This window comes from Pistacia vera, unplaced genomic scaffold (assembly GCF_008641045.1).
Source record: "Pistacia vera cultivar Batoury unplaced genomic scaffold, PisVer_v2 Contig405, whole genome shotgun sequence".
NCBI classification, from domain to species: domain Eukaryota; kingdom Viridiplantae; phylum Streptophyta; class Magnoliopsida; order Sapindales; family Anacardiaceae; genus Pistacia; species Pistacia vera.
Genome location: NW_022196230.1, coordinates 1,213,799 through 1,230,313, shown reverse-complemented (window position 1 = coordinate 1,230,313; position 16,515 = coordinate 1,213,799). Strand labels below are relative to the sequence as shown.

The following is a 16,515-nucleotide window of genomic DNA, read 5'->3' as shown; positions in this document are numbered from 1 at the left end:
GTAGAATGAAAATTTGCATTCACTAGTACAAATAGTTTGTTGCTATTGGTTACAAGAAACATTCATCTGAAAAATACATTTCTCATTCACAGTCAATACTGACAGAAAAAAGTTTCCTTCCGGATTAAGAAGACTAAAAATTATGAATGAAATTACATCACATCAAAAGCTAATTGTACAATCTGTTTACAGTCAATAAGTCTACAGAGTCATTGCTATAAAAATATTTTCAATAACCAAATATCAGTGTTTGTTGGTAGTGGCTTTGTCCTTGTGCAAGAGAACATGATGCCAACTGGTGACATGTAGCTATGGAAGTGAGTAAAGCCTTCTCTAATTCTGCAGGCATGCATCCTCGGACCAATGAAATGACATACTTCAAGAGGGTACCATCACAAGGCAATGTGATAGCTCCTTGAGTTGGAAGACCAAACTCTTCTTCAAACATTCTCAAGAGCTCTATGAAGACATTTTGGCTGAGATATTCCAAGGGAACCATGAACCTTTTCTTGTCAGTTGTATACACAACAAAATGGCCTTTATCAGCAACAAAACTTCTTGGATACGAGATTCTCCTACGCTTTGCAGAAGCCATTCTCTGCCACTTCCTTGCCAGTTCAATAAGCCTTTTTGGGTTGATCATGATTGCAAGTTAGAATTAGACCTCGGAAAAACTAGAACTCCAGTAGTTATGGAGCTTGTGTTTTTAAGCAGGACTATTTGCTGTGCTGAAGTTTGCGGGCAGCTGTGATATATATATATTCACAAGTATAGCCAGGACCACTCATTGTTGTCTTCCTTGTGTTGTGTTGATTGGAAGTTAGGCCATGTGATCATCGCCTGAATAAGTGGTTGCGATATTGAGCATATGTTTAGATTATTGTTGACCATCAACACCCATGTAGGCCAATATCACTTTAGTTGTGACACATATTTTCCTCTGCCAATAAGGAACGCATTAAAATTCTTAGGCCCAGTTAAGCATTAAACCTCCCCAGAGAAAACAGAAATCAAACAGAATCATGTTGTTTTTGGAAGTATGTTCAGATTATGTTAGACCAAAATCTTCTTGAGAAAATCACGACCTACTGACTAGATATGGTTTGAGGCGCAAAATCTTTCATGCTTGTGCAAACAAACAAGATTAGAAGAATCTACCAATTTTTTAGAGCAGGAATTGCAGGGTACAAGCCCATGTGCTTCCTTATGCTGAGACTATCAATGCAAAGCTATTGTAATTATCCATGTTAGACTATATGACTGAGATACTGAAGACAGAAAAATCAACAAAAGGCCAAAAATGTAACATAATTTGGAAATTCGCCGCTTCCACTTTCAAACCAAACTGCTTGGATAAGATTATGGAAATAATTTTGTCATCTTTAGATCTTCACTTGCTAAGATTCTATCAATTTGGTTGTGTTACACATAATGTTCCTCAGATGTAACAAATGAGTTAGTTTTGCCAGGCCCCATTCCTTGGAATATTGTTCCTAAGGATTTTTCTTGTCTTTTCTCCATGTTCTATGCATCTTTGTAGTGAAGTCTGTTATTTATCAAACCAGAAAAGAGTGCATGAAATAAAGTACAATAGTTATAGATCCCTTTAAGAACCGAAATAGTCGATGTAAGCTAGGAAAAAAGTCACAAGAAGTAGAACTACTTTCAACAAAGGTTAATTCCTGATGGAGATCAGGAACTAAGAAATCGTTTGAAAAGGGTGAAATAGAAAATGAAAATTCAGATTGAGAATGTATCATATGGAGGGAACATACCTAGTGTCAGTTATTCAAGAAAATGTAGTCAAGCTTTACCTTCCCTAATCCCTGTAGTTAGGACATGGCAATCACTCAGCTTCAAGAAATCATTCCCTCCAGTCCTCATTAAATCTCCTCTACCTTTATAACTTTCATAGCTTATATGCAGCCCTGCTTTTATAAGTATTATGTATTTAATAAGTTAACTGATTAAACTGATCTCTAGAAACTTGAATAAATTTAAAGGAATTCAGTAAAATGAAAATTTGCATTCACCAAAAAATGAAGTTGTTGTTGGTTACTAGATATATTTAATCGAAAATAACATTTCTCATTCACAGTCAATTCGTGAAAGGAAAATTTTTCCTTTTGGATTCACAAGATTAAAAATTATGAATGAAATTACATCACATCAAAAAGTTAAATGTATAATTTGTTTACAGTCAATAAGTCTACAAAAGAATCTTTGCTACCAAAAAGTTTCAATAGCTAAAAATAAGTGTTTGTTGATGGCTTTGTCCTTGAGCAAGAGAAGACGATGCCAAGTGGCGACATGTTGCTATGGAAGTGAGCACAGCGTTCTCTAACTCTTCGGGCATGTGTCGTTGGATCAATGAAATGACATACTCCAAGAGGGTACTACCACAAGGCAATATGATTGCTCCCTCGCTTGAAAGACCAAACTCTTCTTCGGACATTCTCAAGAGCTCCCTGAAGACATTTTGACTCAGATATTCCAAGGGAACCATGAACCTTTTCTTATCAGTCGTGTACACAATAAAATGGCCTTCACCGGCAACTACACTTCTTGGATACGAGATTCTCCTATGCTTTACCAAAGCCATTCTCTGCCACTTCCTTGCCAGTTTATAAAGTTTCTTTGAGATGATCATGATTAAAAATCAGAATGAGACTTGAACAAACTAAAACTCTGAGTTATAGAGCTTATTAATCTTAAGCACAACTATGAGCTGTGCAGAAGTCAGTGGCTAGCTGTGCTATATATATCCACAAGTATAGACATGATGACTTATTGTTATCATTTTTACGTTGTGTTAATTGGAAATAAGGCCATGTGATCAGTAACTGAATAGGTGGTTGGGATATCGGCCATAGATTTTGATTGTTGTTAAGCATCAACGCTGCATGTAGGGCAGTAGCACATGGTTGTTATGCATTTCTTTTCTTACACAAAGAGCCACTTAAACTTAAGCAATTAATTTCCTATGAAAATAGAAATAAAACTAAATCATATGCTTATCCAAAAACCATGTTTTGATAATTTCAGACAAAAATCACTTGATAAAAGTAGGACCCAATGACTAGATATGGTCAGAGCCACAAAATCTTGCATGTTTATGTAAACCAACAAGGTTAGAAGAATCTGCCAAATTTTTAGAGCAGTAATTGCAAGGCACAAGCCCATGTGCTTTCCTTGTGCAGTGACTATCAATGCAAAACTATTGTAAGTGTCCATGTTAGACTAAATGATTTAGATACTGTACACAAACGAGACAGAGAAAGCAACAAAAGGCAAACATATTGTTGTTGTTTATGCACTGTAGTTTAGCAAAGAAAAGAAAGGGAGCTAAAACTGAATGAATCAAGTTGTGTTTTTCTACATTTCGAAAAATGTTTACATTACAGCTAATAAAGCAAAGTTTAACACTGACTTATACCTACTTTGCAGACATATAATAACTTAAATTAATCGAAAGCCACACACTTATATCAACTACCAACTGCTGCATCAGAACATCCCTTACAATCTAGAATGCGTATCACACTTTTACAAAATAAGCAAAACATGCAGCATATCAAATACACCCCTGGCAGATTTCAGTTCAGATTTTGCCGCCAACACACATTCAAAAACTTAAAATAAACTGCTGCATTTCCAGCCATGCATCAACGTTCAACACTCCTCCTTGATGGTTGGCTGGAAAAACCAAGTTTGAATCTGAATTCTTCAAACTTGGCTTTGGAGACAGCTTTGGTCATAATGTCAGCCACTTGCAATTCACTCCTGCAATGCATCAGTTTCACTTCACCATTTTGCTCAGCCTCCCTCACTGCATGGAACTTTATTTTTATATGCTTTGTGTGTCCATGTTGCACAGGATTCTTGGCCATAGCTACTACAGATAGATTGTCACACATGATGGCAGTAGCTTTGTTCTGTTTCAGCTTCAAATCATCAAGGATTTTTCTCAACCAAATGGCTTGATTCACAGCTGCGGCAGCGGATATATACTCTGCTTCAGCTGTGGATTGAGCCACAGTTTCCTGCTTCCTGGAAAGCCAGCAGATAGCACCATGATTCAGGAAAAATGCAAATCCTAAAGTGCTCCTCATATCATCTGTCGAACCAGCCCAATCGCTATCCGAATAACCAACTAAACTGAAGTCTTCTGATCTCTTGAACCACACCCCATAATCAATACTTCCTTTTACATACCTCACCCATTTTGCTGTTTTGAAGTGTGTTTCAATTGGATTACTCATAAACCTGGATAGCAAACTGGTTGCATACATCAAATCTGCCTAGTTGCTGTCAAATACAGCAGACACCCTATTAAACTCTTGTACAATCCTTCATCAACCTTCTTAACATCCTCATCCTTCGACAGCTTTAAGTTTGGAACCAAAGGCAGATTTACTGGTTTGCAGTTTTCCATGCAGAATTTTTTCAAAACTTCACTTGCATACCTTTTTTGATTCACAAAGATCCCATCCACTTGTTGATCAATCTCCATTCCAAGAAAGTAAGACATTCCACCCAAGTCAGTCATTTCAAACTCACTTTGCATGGATTTCTTGAATTCATCCACTTGAGTTTGATTGCTCCCAATTACTAGAAGATCATCCACATACAAAGAAATGATCATCAAGTCATCTTCAGCTTCTCTAATGTATAGAGTGTGTTCATTTGGACTCCTAACAAAATCCAAGTTCAGCAGGTGGTCATTAATCCTGCTGTACCAGGCCCTTAGAGCCTGTTTTAGGCCATGCAAGGCCTTCCTAAGCAAATACACCTTTCCCTCTTCTCCTTGGATCACATACCCTTCAGGTTGTTCAATGTAGATTTCCTTATTCAATCAGCCATTCAAGAAGGCGGATTTTACATCCATTTGGTACACTTTCCAGGAGAATTGAGCAGCCACTGCAAGTAGCAGCCTAATGGTGTCATGCCGTGCAACAGGAGCAAATGTCTCTAGGAAATCCACTCCATACTGCTGAGCAAATCCCTTAACTACAAGCCTGGCCTTATGCTTCAGAATTGACCCATCCGGATTCAGCTTTTTTCTGAAAATCCATTTCACCTGAATAACTTTTCTGTTTTCTGGTCTGTCCACCAGCTTCCAGGTTTGGTTTTTTTCTATCATGGCAAGCTCCTCCTTCATGGCACTCCTCCAGGATTCTGATTGTGCAGCCTCTAAATAACTTGTAGGTTCCATTTGTGCTAAGTTGCACCTGTCATACACATCAACCAGTGTTCTGGTTCCCCTAACAGCAACTTCTTCTTCTGATTCCTCCCCTGAATCTTCTTCAATTTGATTAGGTTGAACCTCACTCAATTGAGGTTGTGTATCTACATCAGCTCTACCCTTTTCCCAGTTCCAAACTCCTCTCTCATCAACCTTAACATCTTAGGACACCACCACTTTTCTAGAGTCAGGAAGGTAAATCATGTAGGCCTTGGATTGGCTGCTGTAGCCAATAAATATTTCAGTCACAGCCTTATCCTCCAGCTTAGTCCTCTTTGCAGATGGCACTAGGACGTAGCAAAGGCTTCCAAAAATCTTCAGTTCATCCACTGCTAGTCTGACTCCAGTCCATGCTTCAAAAGATGTTTGGTTTTTTAAGGCTTTGGTGGGAATTCTGTTAAGTAGGTAGACACTTGTGTTTGCTACTTCTGCCCAAAATGGTTTGGGAAGATTTTTCTCAGCCATTAAGCACCTTGCCATTTCCATGACTGTCCTGTTTCTGCTCTCACAAACTCCATTCTGTTGTGGAGTGTATGGGCTACTGAATTCATGCCTTATTCCAACTTCAGTGCAGATTTTTTCAAACTCTTGAGAAGTGTATTCAGTGCCATTATCACTTCTCAAGATTTTGATGGATTTTTCTGTCAAATTTTCTACTTCTAGTTTGAATTTTCTGAATGTTCCAGCCACCTCATTTTTCTATCTTAGGAAGTAAATCCACCCAATCCTAGACCAATCATCTATGAACAATATAAAGTACTTGCTCCCATTGAGTGATAAGGTTTGCATGGGGCCACATACATCCGAGTAAACAAGCTGGAGTTTTTCAAAGGCTCTCCAAGCTTGGTTCACTGGGAATGGTTTCCTACTCATCTTACCTAGTTGACACACTTTGCACACACCTCTTTGCTGCTCAACAATAGGCAGATTCTGGACTAGATTTTTAGACTGCATTTCACTCAAATTTCTATAGTGTACATGGCCTAATCTCTTGTGCCACATTTCAGTTTCATCCTCTCTAACATTGCATGCTGTGTGTGGTGTAACTTTCCACATTATTGGAAAGCTTTTCCCTACCATTTTCACTCTCAAAATCTCATTACCTTCACTGTCTTGAATAATGCAGTTTTTGAAAATGCAGTGCATAATTCCTTTCCAACATTTGTCCCACACTCAAAAGACTCTGACTTATATTAGGTGCATAAAGTACATTTGAGATTAGCTTTGTACCTTTTGGAGTTTGGATTGCAACATCTCCCTTGCCTCTTGCTTCCACACACTCTCCATTCCCAACTTTAATCTTTGATCGATGAGAGTGATATATATTCACAAAGCAGCTCAAGTATGGTGTCATGTGATGTGTACACCCACTGTCAATTAGCCATGTATCATCACAGGTTTGGACCAGATTTGATGAGGCCACAAACAGCTGTTTTGTCTCCTGCATTGGCTGTTGTTCATCAGCTGTTTGAGCTTGCTGTTGGGATTGCTCTCCCTTGTTTTTGCACACTCTTTCAACATGGCCAAACTGCTTGCAGGCTCTACATTGTATACCAGGTCTGAACCAGCATTTGTGCTCTGCATGCCCTTTCCTTTTGCAATGAGAACAGGCTGGAAAACTCTTCATCCCACCAGTTTTGTTCCACTAGTTATTAGCCCTTTCTTTTCCTCTTCTTTCTCCAGCAAACTTCCTACAGTTCCCTTGTCCAGTCTTGCCCTTATAGGTTGCTAACATTTCCCCTTCCATTTGCATCCTCTAACCTTAAGAGCCTTCTCTGTTCTTGTGCCTGCAGAGCATGGACCAGCTCAGTCAATGTGATCTGAGTTAGGTCCTTTGAGTCCTCCAAGGATGAGATTTTGGCTTCAAACCTTTCCAGCAAGCTCACCATTACCTTCTCCACTATTCTGCTGTCTAACATCTCCACTCCGAGTAATCTGATTGTTGACAATGTTCATCAGCCTGTTAACATATTCTTTCACTTTCTCAGCCTCCTGTATTCTTAAATTAAGATTCAAACTCCCTTCTGAAATTCAAAACCTACATGTTTCTTGTAGTGTTACTTCCCATGAACTCTTTCCTCAACTTGTCCCATGATTCCTTGGCTGTTTCGCATGCCATAATCCTTGTGAAAACAAGGTCTGTGACAGCTGAGTGGATGTGGGACAGGGCTCTTGGAGCCTTTGATGCTTCCTCTTCATGCATTCGAATTTGGTTGAGAGTGGGACTTGGTCCCAGTTGAGGGGGTTGTCTCTCTTCCTCTACATACTGCCAGAGTCCTTGGCCCCTCAAGTAAGCCTTCATTTTGACTGACCAAATATGGTAGTGTTCACCGTTGAACACAGGAGGTAGAAGGGAAGCTGTTGGAGTAGTCATTTGTTTAAGAGAAACCAGGTCTAATGCAATGCAGTTTCTCAGAGAGCTGGATGAGTTGTTTTGGAGAAGAAATTTTCAGTTTTTTGGTTGGAATCAAAGTGGCTCTGATACCATGTTATTGTTTATGCACTGGAGTTTAACAAAGAAAAGAAAGAGAGCTAAAACTGAATGAATCAACTTGTGTTTTTCTGCATTTCGAAAAATGTTTACATTACAGCTAATAAAGCAAAGTTTAACACTGACTTATACCTACTGTGCAGACATATAATAACTTAAATTAATCTAAAGCCACACACTTATATCAACTACCAACTGCTGCATCGGAACATCCCTTACAATCTGGAATGCATATCACACTTTTACAAAATAAGCAAAACATGCAGCATATCAAATACACCCCTGGCAAACTTCAGTTCAGATTTTGCTGCCAACACACATTCAAAAACTTTAAATAAACTGCTGCATTTCCAGCCATGCATCAACGTTCAACACATATTACCATGATTTGAAATTTGGCTGCTTCTTCTTTCAAACCAACTACTTGAATCAAATTATGGAAATAATTTTGTCTATTTAGATATTCACTAGCCAAGATTCCATCAACTAAGCTCATTATGTTGCACATAATGTTCCTCATATGCAACAAATGATTTTGCCAAGCCCCATTCTCAGAATATTTTTCCCAAGGATTTTGCTTGTCTTTTCTTACTGTCCTATGTATCTTATAGTGAATTCTGTGATTTATCAATGCAGTTACTGTGGACTAAGAAAGAGTTTATAACAATAAGTTACAGAGGTTATAGATCCTCTCTAAGAACTACAAGAATCAATATAAGCTAGGAGAGTACTCATGAGAAGTGGAACAACATTCAAAGCAGGTTAAGAAGTTAATAGCAACTGTGAGATGATCTTCTTGAAGTAAAATAATAATTTACCAGACACTGATTCCAGCTGAAGATCATCACGAGTTAAGAACCTTGTTGCAAAAAGTGAAATAGAGAAGAAAAATTAAGATGGAGAATCAATTATATGGAGGGAACATAACAAACTTAGCTTCCCTATAATTAGGACTTTGGAACTGGCCAGATTCAAGAAATCTTGCCCTCTAGGCCTAGTTAAACTTTCTCTACTTTCATGAGTTTAACAGATTACATGCAGATTTTTTTCTGAGTATCATGAGTTTAATTTAGGTTCACTCATTAAATGGATCTTAGGAAACTCGAATAAAATTAAATGATTCGGTAAATTTACAATCTGCATTTACCGGTTCAGGAAGTAAGTTACTATGAGCTACTGTAAATATTTATCAGAAAATGACAATTTTCATTCACAGTCAATTCATGACAGAAAACCTTTCATTTTAGATTTACAAGGTTAATAATAAAAAATGAAATTGCGTTTATAAAAATACTTCATCAATAAGTGTATAACCTGTTTACAGTCAATATATCTACAGTCATTTCTATCAACAAATTTCAATAGCCAAATAAGAGTGTTTGTTGGTGGCTTTGTGCTTGAACAAGAGAAGTTGATGCCGAGTAGTGACATGTTGCTATGGAAGTGAGCAAAGCATTCTCGAATTCTTCAGGCATGAGTCCTCGGACCAATGAAATGACATACTCCAAGAAAGTACTATCACAAGGCAAAGTGATGGCTCCATGGCTTGGAAGACCAAACTCTTCCTCAGACATTCTTAAAAGCTCCTTGAAGACATTTTGACTGAGGTATTCCAAGGGAACCATGAACCTTTTCTTATCAGTTGTGTACACAACAAAATGCCCTTTATTAGCAACAAAACTTCTTGGATACGAGATTCTGTTACACTTTGCAGAAGCCATTCTCTGCCACTTTCTTGCCAATTCAACAAGCCCTTTTGGGTTGATCATGATTGGAAATATTAGACTTCGACCTTGGACAAGCTACAAGTTTGCGTTATAGAGCTTATTTTTGTGGTCAGCTGTTACATATATATATACAAGTCTGGCCAGGATCACTTATTGTTGCCTTCTTTGTGTTGTGTTGGTTGGAAACAAGGCCATGTGATCATCAACTAGATAGATGGTTTGGATATAGAGAATATGTTTTTATTATTGTTAAGCATGAATACCCCATGTCGGATACTATTACTTGGATGTTATGCATTTGTTTTCTTCTGCCATGAGTGTTGCATTAAAATTCTTAGGGCCACTTAGGTTAAGTAATTAATTCCTAAGAGAAAACTGAAATCAAACAAAATCACATGGTTATTCAAACTATGTTCTGCTCTTGTTAGACCAAAATCCTCCATGTGCTTTCCTTTTGCTGTGAATTACAATGCAAAGCAATTGTAATTATCCATGTTAGACTATATGATTTAAATACTGAATATGAAAGAGACATAGAAACCAACAAAAGGAAAATAAAATAACATGATTTGCAGCTTCTTTCAAACCCAACTACCCGAATAAATTTGTCCTCTTCAGATCTTCAATTGCCATGATTCCTTCAAGTTTTTATAATATCGTACATAATGTTCCTCAGATAGGACAAAGGAGTTAGTTTTGCCAGACCCCATTCTTTGGATTTTTCCCAAGTATTTTATTTGTCTTTTCCTACTGTCTTATGCATCTTCATAGTGAATACTGTTATTCAACAATGATTTCATAGTGAATTATGTTATTTATCAATGCACTTAATTTGGACCAGAAAGGAGTATGATGCAATAAAATACAATTTAGCAAAAACTAGGGGTGGTACAAGGGACTTGAAGTTTTGCCAACGTACATAAAGAAATTTAGAGAATTGGCTAATGTTCTCCATTAAGTCACATTTTTCCTCTCTTCCCACCTTGATTGGGAACTTGAGTTAAATAAGAGCACAACCTTGATGGCTCCAAGCATCTGCTGGCACTTAAGGCCAACACAAGTTGCAACTCATTCTACATAGTCAAATCATGGCATAAACTACAACATTAGCATCATTTAATCAACTGTAAAAGCTGGTTGTTCTAAGACTAGCACACAACGGTGAACTTTCCATTTTGGGAATTAGGCTTAATTTCCAAAGGGCGTGTAAGTTCAGTAGAATGAGTTTCTTTTCTCTTTCTGAGCCTATCTATATGTCCTTGCAAGATTAAAGCTCACTGTACTTATTTGAAGAGATTTGATATGATTCTTAAAGCCAATGGTTTTCCAAAGCCTCTGGGGATCAGTTTTAACAGAACTTCCTAAATTTGAATTCCTCATTAAGCAATTTGAGATTAGGTGCAAAATATTTATTTGTTTCTAACATGCACAAGAACTTTCAGAAAAGTTTCAAGGAGTTGATCCTTAATGTTTTCTATTGATATGCTATACTGATTCATACTTCATAGTTACTATTTTACACTGAAAATTTCTTTTGAATTATCAAAAGATGTATAGTGCAAAAACAATATATACACAGAAGTTCCATTCATTTACAGAACCCAATTGGGATTATAATATAATTCAGTAGCCACAAACTGAAAGTTGGCCTGCATGTACCTGATGGAAAGAAGCAGATAATGAGCAGTGGCTGGCAGTAATCGAATCAAGCAGAGCTTTCTTGAGACCTTCACTAACACCTTGCTGAATGAGTGAGACTAATTTATCCATGAAGACTGCATCACATGGCAACGTAATAGGGCCATCACTTGATAGTCCAAATTCCTCCTCAGACACCTTTAGGAGCTCAAGGAAGATGTCATTGTTGAGATACATTAAGGGAAACACAAAGCGCTTTTGATCAGTGGTGTAGACAACAAAATGGCCTTTTTCAGCGACTGATGATTTATTAGAATTACCCGCATTCACGTCTTCCATCCTCTGGCTCTTCCTCACCAGCCTGATCCTGAATTTCTTAGGGCTTATCATGCTGCCTATTGCCCGACACTGTGTATTGGGGACTCGTGAATGGACAATGTAGAATAAGAGAACAACTACGTGTGTATATATATATAGCTCAGAAGTACTGTACTTATGTGGCACAAGGATCGAAATTTGTTGCTCCAAAACCTATGCTGGTATGGTGGATAGGCCTGCAATCGAACCGAACATGAACGAACAAGCCCGTTCGAAAATCGTTCGATAAGCATGTTCGATTGTTCATGTTCATGTTCGTGTTTGTGTTCGAACGAACACAGGATGTGTGTTCGTGTTCGTTCGATTAACAAAAAGCTCGTTCGTGTTCGTTCGTAACTCGTTCGTGTTCGTTCGACTAACTCGTTCAACNAGAGGTTGGAATCGATCTTTCGAAGAGCTGTCCAGCTTATACTCTGGTGACCAAAAATCAGCGCCGGGCTCGACTGCCTCTCCTCCCATGGTCGGAGCTCCGACGAGGGGTTGACGGAGTGTCGCTGTTGATTGAGAAATGGATATGTTCTAGGGCTGTCGAATGAGCGATTGTGTTGTATATGAACCTTAGATCCAATTTCTCTTGATCCAATTACCCGCCTTGACCCATACCTAGCTAACACGAGTCCACTTCCAGGTCCATTCTCCAATTGCTCAAGCCCACACTCAATTGTATGTGTTATTCCCTGTTTACCCAGCCCAATTGAAATAATTCCTCTATTAAACCCATACAGCCCAACTGGTTTTTCAGCTCTATTAAGCCCAAACTTCATTTCTTCTAAAGCCCAATTCTTCTCCTCTATTTTCTGGGCTAACTCAATTAATTGCATTAATAAATTGGGCTGGCCCAATTTGACTTCAGCTTCTATCTCTAGTCTAAGCCCGTTTAAGGAGTTAGCCCACAATATGTCTTCTTTTTCTTCACACAATGGAGCAGATGGAGCTTCACACTTTTGGTGATATTCTTCCATTGTTCCAGTCTGTTAGATTCCCATCAGGGTCTTGTACGACCCTTCTTCCTGTGAGCCACTGAACCAATGAAGCAAGGCAAGTTTAAAGGCAGCCCATGTCGTCACCGGAGCTCGCACCTCCATCCACTGGAACCAATTGATCGCGTCACCCTCCATGCAAACGACCACCGTGGCCAACCTCTCCTTCTCGGCGATTCTGTACACATTGAAATAACGCTCAATCTTAAACAGCCACCTATAAGGATCTTCCCCTGTGAAGAGCGGCATCTCCAATTTTCGGCTACCAATTTCTTGCTGTGGTCTTTCGGTGTTCATCGATTCTCCGTTAACATCTTCCTGGTTTGATCCTTGATTTCCTGGGATTTCTGTCGACCCATTATCCTCACCTCTTCTTGCTTCTTCTTCATCTTTACGTCTCATCCAGACTAGCCTTTCCCTTAAGCACTCTTTGATGGTTCCCAAATCTTCCTTCATCGATCTAATCTCTTCCTCCATTTTCGTTTTTACCATTCCCTAACCTTGGCTCTAATACCATTGATGAGAACCTCTGTCAATTTAAAACAAATGCAGCCACAAAACAGTCCAAAATGCATAAAATGGCAATCCTATTCTAGAATTAACACTGTATTGTATTGATTGAATAGAAATGAGATTTTAACGGAACAAAATAGAAATAGCAACAAGCCAAAGAACAGATAATTCCCAGCAGTTCGAGGACCTAGGGACCTCCCTTAATGACCCTTTGAAAATATGTCTATCCTTCCCTAAAACTCCCCTCCCTTTATATACTAATCCCTTAACTAAAATATTCCTCCCACTAACAACTTGATTCCCCATCACGAGATATTTCCCAACTAACTCCCACTAGCACACATGCCGACTCACACAACCAGTACCCTACTGCCCTTTATGCCCTTTATATTGATAGATTTTACTAATGGGAGGTCTTATCAAAGTACTACATTTCAATCAGCCAAAAAAAAGGTTATATTAAGACATGCAAGCAGCCGTGAACTTCCTCTTTTGGGAATTAGGTTTAATCTCCAAAGGGCATGTAAGGTCAGCAGAATGAGTATCTTTTCTCTGTCGGAGCCTATCTTATGTCCTCTTAAGAAAATGCTCACTGGTAGTATTTATTTGAAGATATTTCACCATAATTCTTAAAAGTCAATGGTTTTCCTAAGCCTCTGGGGATCATTTTTTAGAGAACTTCCTAAATTTGAATTCCTCATTAAGCAATTTGTGATTAACTGCAAAAATATTGATTTGCTTCTAACATGTAGCACGAGATAGGACTGTATTTGAACCACATTGACCTGCCAAGCGCAAGAACTTTCAGGGAAAGTTTCTGAAGGTTTTGAAGCTGGAGAATTCTAAGGAAATGTAGCTGTTATGTTGGGTCACACACACACTCAAGAATGTTTCTCACGGGAATTGACNAGGTATAATCTCTTTTCCAAGCTTTGTTTGAAAATCGGTTTTAGAATCCATGCTTTCATGCTTTCATTCTCCATCTCCACCACTCTTCATGCATGTTGATTCTTACAATCACATGGCAATGTAATAGGACCATCACTTGATAGTCCAAACTCCTCCTTAGACACCTTCAATAGCTCAAGGAAGATGTCATTGTTGAGATACATTAAGGGAAACACAAAGCGCTTTTGATCAATGGTGTAGACAACAAAATGGCCTTTCTCAGCGACTGATGATTTATTAGAATTACCCGCATTCACTTCTTCCATCTTCTGCCTCATCCTCACCAGCCTGTTCATGAGCTTCTTGGGGCTTATCATGTTGCCTGACACTGTATATTAGCTATTCATGAATGGATGACTTAGAATAAGAGAAGCACGATTAAGTTAATATGTATTAAATGGTTTGGATATTGGTTAATTAGCATAATTTCTCTATATATTTAGCTCGGAAGTACTGTACTTATGTGGGCAAAAGGGTTGAAAATTGTTACTCCAAAACCGGTGATGGCATGTTGGATACATATGTCGAAACATGTTATCAACTAAAGATGCCATGAGGTTATCTCCTTATTCAACTCTCCAGGAAGCACCAAAATTTTACCTGAAGGTATAAACAAACAAATGTAGATAATTCTCATGCTAAATTATACAGTTTTAAGACCAAAAGTTCTTGGATTCTGGATGCTTATCTAAGTTTTCTTGTTAAAATTGTCACATTGTACTAGGAAAAAACACCCATACAGAATTCATAAACCTCTTTTAAAAATGTTAAAAATAGAAATTAACAATGTGCAGCAAATTGAACAAGAAATTATTATAGTCAGAAATAATGAAATACCAGTTTGATGACTCCGGAACAAACAATGTAAATGATAAACATACAAATAAAAGCATGACCATAAAAGAAAATTAATTGCAAATAGAATAGCCTGAATCTCTGGCTCTGAGCTAAGAGTTTATATTTATATATATTTGTTAGGGTCAAAAATCGTCCTTGGCCCAAATAGGAAAACTGGCCTGACACTGAAGAGGAAGCTAGGCCCAATCCCGATATGACCCAACCGAATTAGGCCCTTTCGGTACAAAATATAGCCGACCCAAACCACGAGGGCGTAAGCCTCCTAATCCCAATTCATCTTCCAGGCCCATAGGCAAATCCAAAGCCCACGGCCCCCTCAGGATAGTTTCCTACTCCTGATTAATCTCCCATTTAAGGTCACATTCCTATTCCTGATCACTTTCCTACTCGGAGTTACTCTCCTAATCAAAATCAAATCCGGACACTGGTAGGACAGCCTACCACGGCCCTAATTCTTCTAGGGTTTGCATCAGAGTCACACTAGGACTCTACTTCTACCAGGATTGGGAGACCAGACAATCACTATATAAGTAGAGGTTAGCCCTCTCACAAGGGGGACAGAACATTACACCTTCATACTGAGAGCTCTGACTTGAGAGCTTCACCTCACCGCCGTAGTCACAGTCCCTAACTATACTTCCGGTAATCTCTACTACCTAGCCCTCACTATATTAGCCTCTTTCAGCCTTGCTGACTTGAGCGTCGAAGTGCCTATGGCAAACACCACCCCGGTGTTTCCCGTTCGCTTCACGCATGTGTTTCTCTACGTGTGCAGGTGCAGCGGATCGCTAGTGGCCTCAACCTCACGGGATCAGACCCCCCTTCCGTACAGGTAGATTTTTACGTCTACAGTTTGGCGCCCACCGTGGGGCCTCTAGCAATCATTCAGCTCAACGAACCTTGCTACATGGAGGAACATTCCATGGCTGACAATCCCGACAATGTTAACTCCGGCCTCAAGGCCAGACTGGAGGCTTTGACCGCTCTCACGCAACAAAACTCGGACAAGGTGGCCGCGCTGGAAGCCGAAAATGCATCCATCAGGGCTGAAAACCAGTCTCTAAAGGAGAAAGTAAGTCAATTCTACGATCTCGAGTTTCTGCCCAACCAAGCACCCCCTAATCGGTTCCGCGCCCTTATCCCATCCATGTAACCTTTCTTCACACCAGAGCATCGCCCTTCGGCCTCTGGTAAAGGGCAACGTCCGTTAAGCGCACTAGCGCTCGATGACTCCGTTCTAACTAATGGGGACAAAGATATGCCAACAGAACACCGTCCAGCCGATCCATCCCAGCCTCGTGACCAAGACGATCTAGTAACAGAAAGCCCGCATCCGCCAAACCAGCCCATCCTTGCCGCCCCGCTCCACCTCCATTCGACAACACAAACACAAACACCATTCGGCTCGGCTCACCCTCGCAGGTTGAACGGCCCAACCAAACCTACTCCAGTACCCGAGCTCATCCATCCTGACGGACCGAGCGACTACCAGACGACTCCCCTGACCATTCATGTAAGGCGGAATAATAGAATAGTGACAATGGGAGTCACCCAACCGGAAGGGATGAACAAAGATCCATGCTACCAAGGAATGCACGACGAAATGATTTATCAGACTACCCCCTGAGGGATGACCCAACGGAATATACCGAGAACGAATGAAGTAGTAGACCCAGTATGACAGGATAACCCGGTAGTATCCCTCTCCCTTATCGAACAAATACTGGCCAAGAGGTT

The 16,515-nt window shown here is 39.4% G+C and overlaps 3 protein-coding genes across 3 annotated transcripts; all 3 read right to left on the bottom strand.

Moving 5' to 3' along the window:
• Positions 1 to 229: 229 nt before the first annotated feature.
• Positions 230 to 643, bottom strand: LOC116142102 (auxin-responsive protein SAUR64-like). The gene has a single exon (XM_031427552.1). The coding sequence runs from the start codon at positions 641 to 643 to the stop codon at positions 230 to 232; it is 414 nt and encodes a 137-aa protein (XP_031283412.1).
• Positions 644 to 2,239: 1,596 nt separating this feature from the next.
• LOC116142103 (auxin-responsive protein SAUR62-like) lies at positions 2,240 to 2,650 on the bottom strand. The gene has a single exon (XM_031427553.1). The coding sequence runs from the start codon at positions 2,648 to 2,650 to the stop codon at positions 2,240 to 2,242; it is 411 nt and encodes a 136-aa protein (XP_031283413.1).
• Positions 2,651 to 9,094: 6,444 nt separating this feature from the next.
• LOC116142094 (auxin-responsive protein SAUR64-like) lies at positions 9,095 to 9,533 on the bottom strand. Its single transcript, XM_031427545.1, has one exon. The coding sequence runs from the start codon at positions 9,503 to 9,505 to the stop codon at positions 9,095 to 9,097; it is 411 nt and encodes a 136-aa protein (XP_031283405.1). The 5' UTR covers positions 9,506 to 9,533.
• Between the last annotated feature and the right edge of the window lie 6,982 nt (positions 9,534 to 16,515).

Bases quoted from the DNA above. Each gene is read 5' to 3' on its own strand.
- LOC116142103 (XM_031427553.1), bottom strand. From the start codon at position 2,650: ATGATCATCTCAAAGAAACTTTATAAACTGGCAAGGAAGTGGCAGAGA.
- LOC116142094 (XM_031427545.1), bottom strand. From the start codon at position 9,505: ATGATCAACCCAAAAGGGCTTGTTGAATTGGCAAGAAAGTGGCAGAGA.
- LOC116142102 (XM_031427552.1), bottom strand. From the start codon at position 643: ATGATCAACCCAAAAAGGCTTATTGAACTGGCAAGGAAGTGGCAGAGA.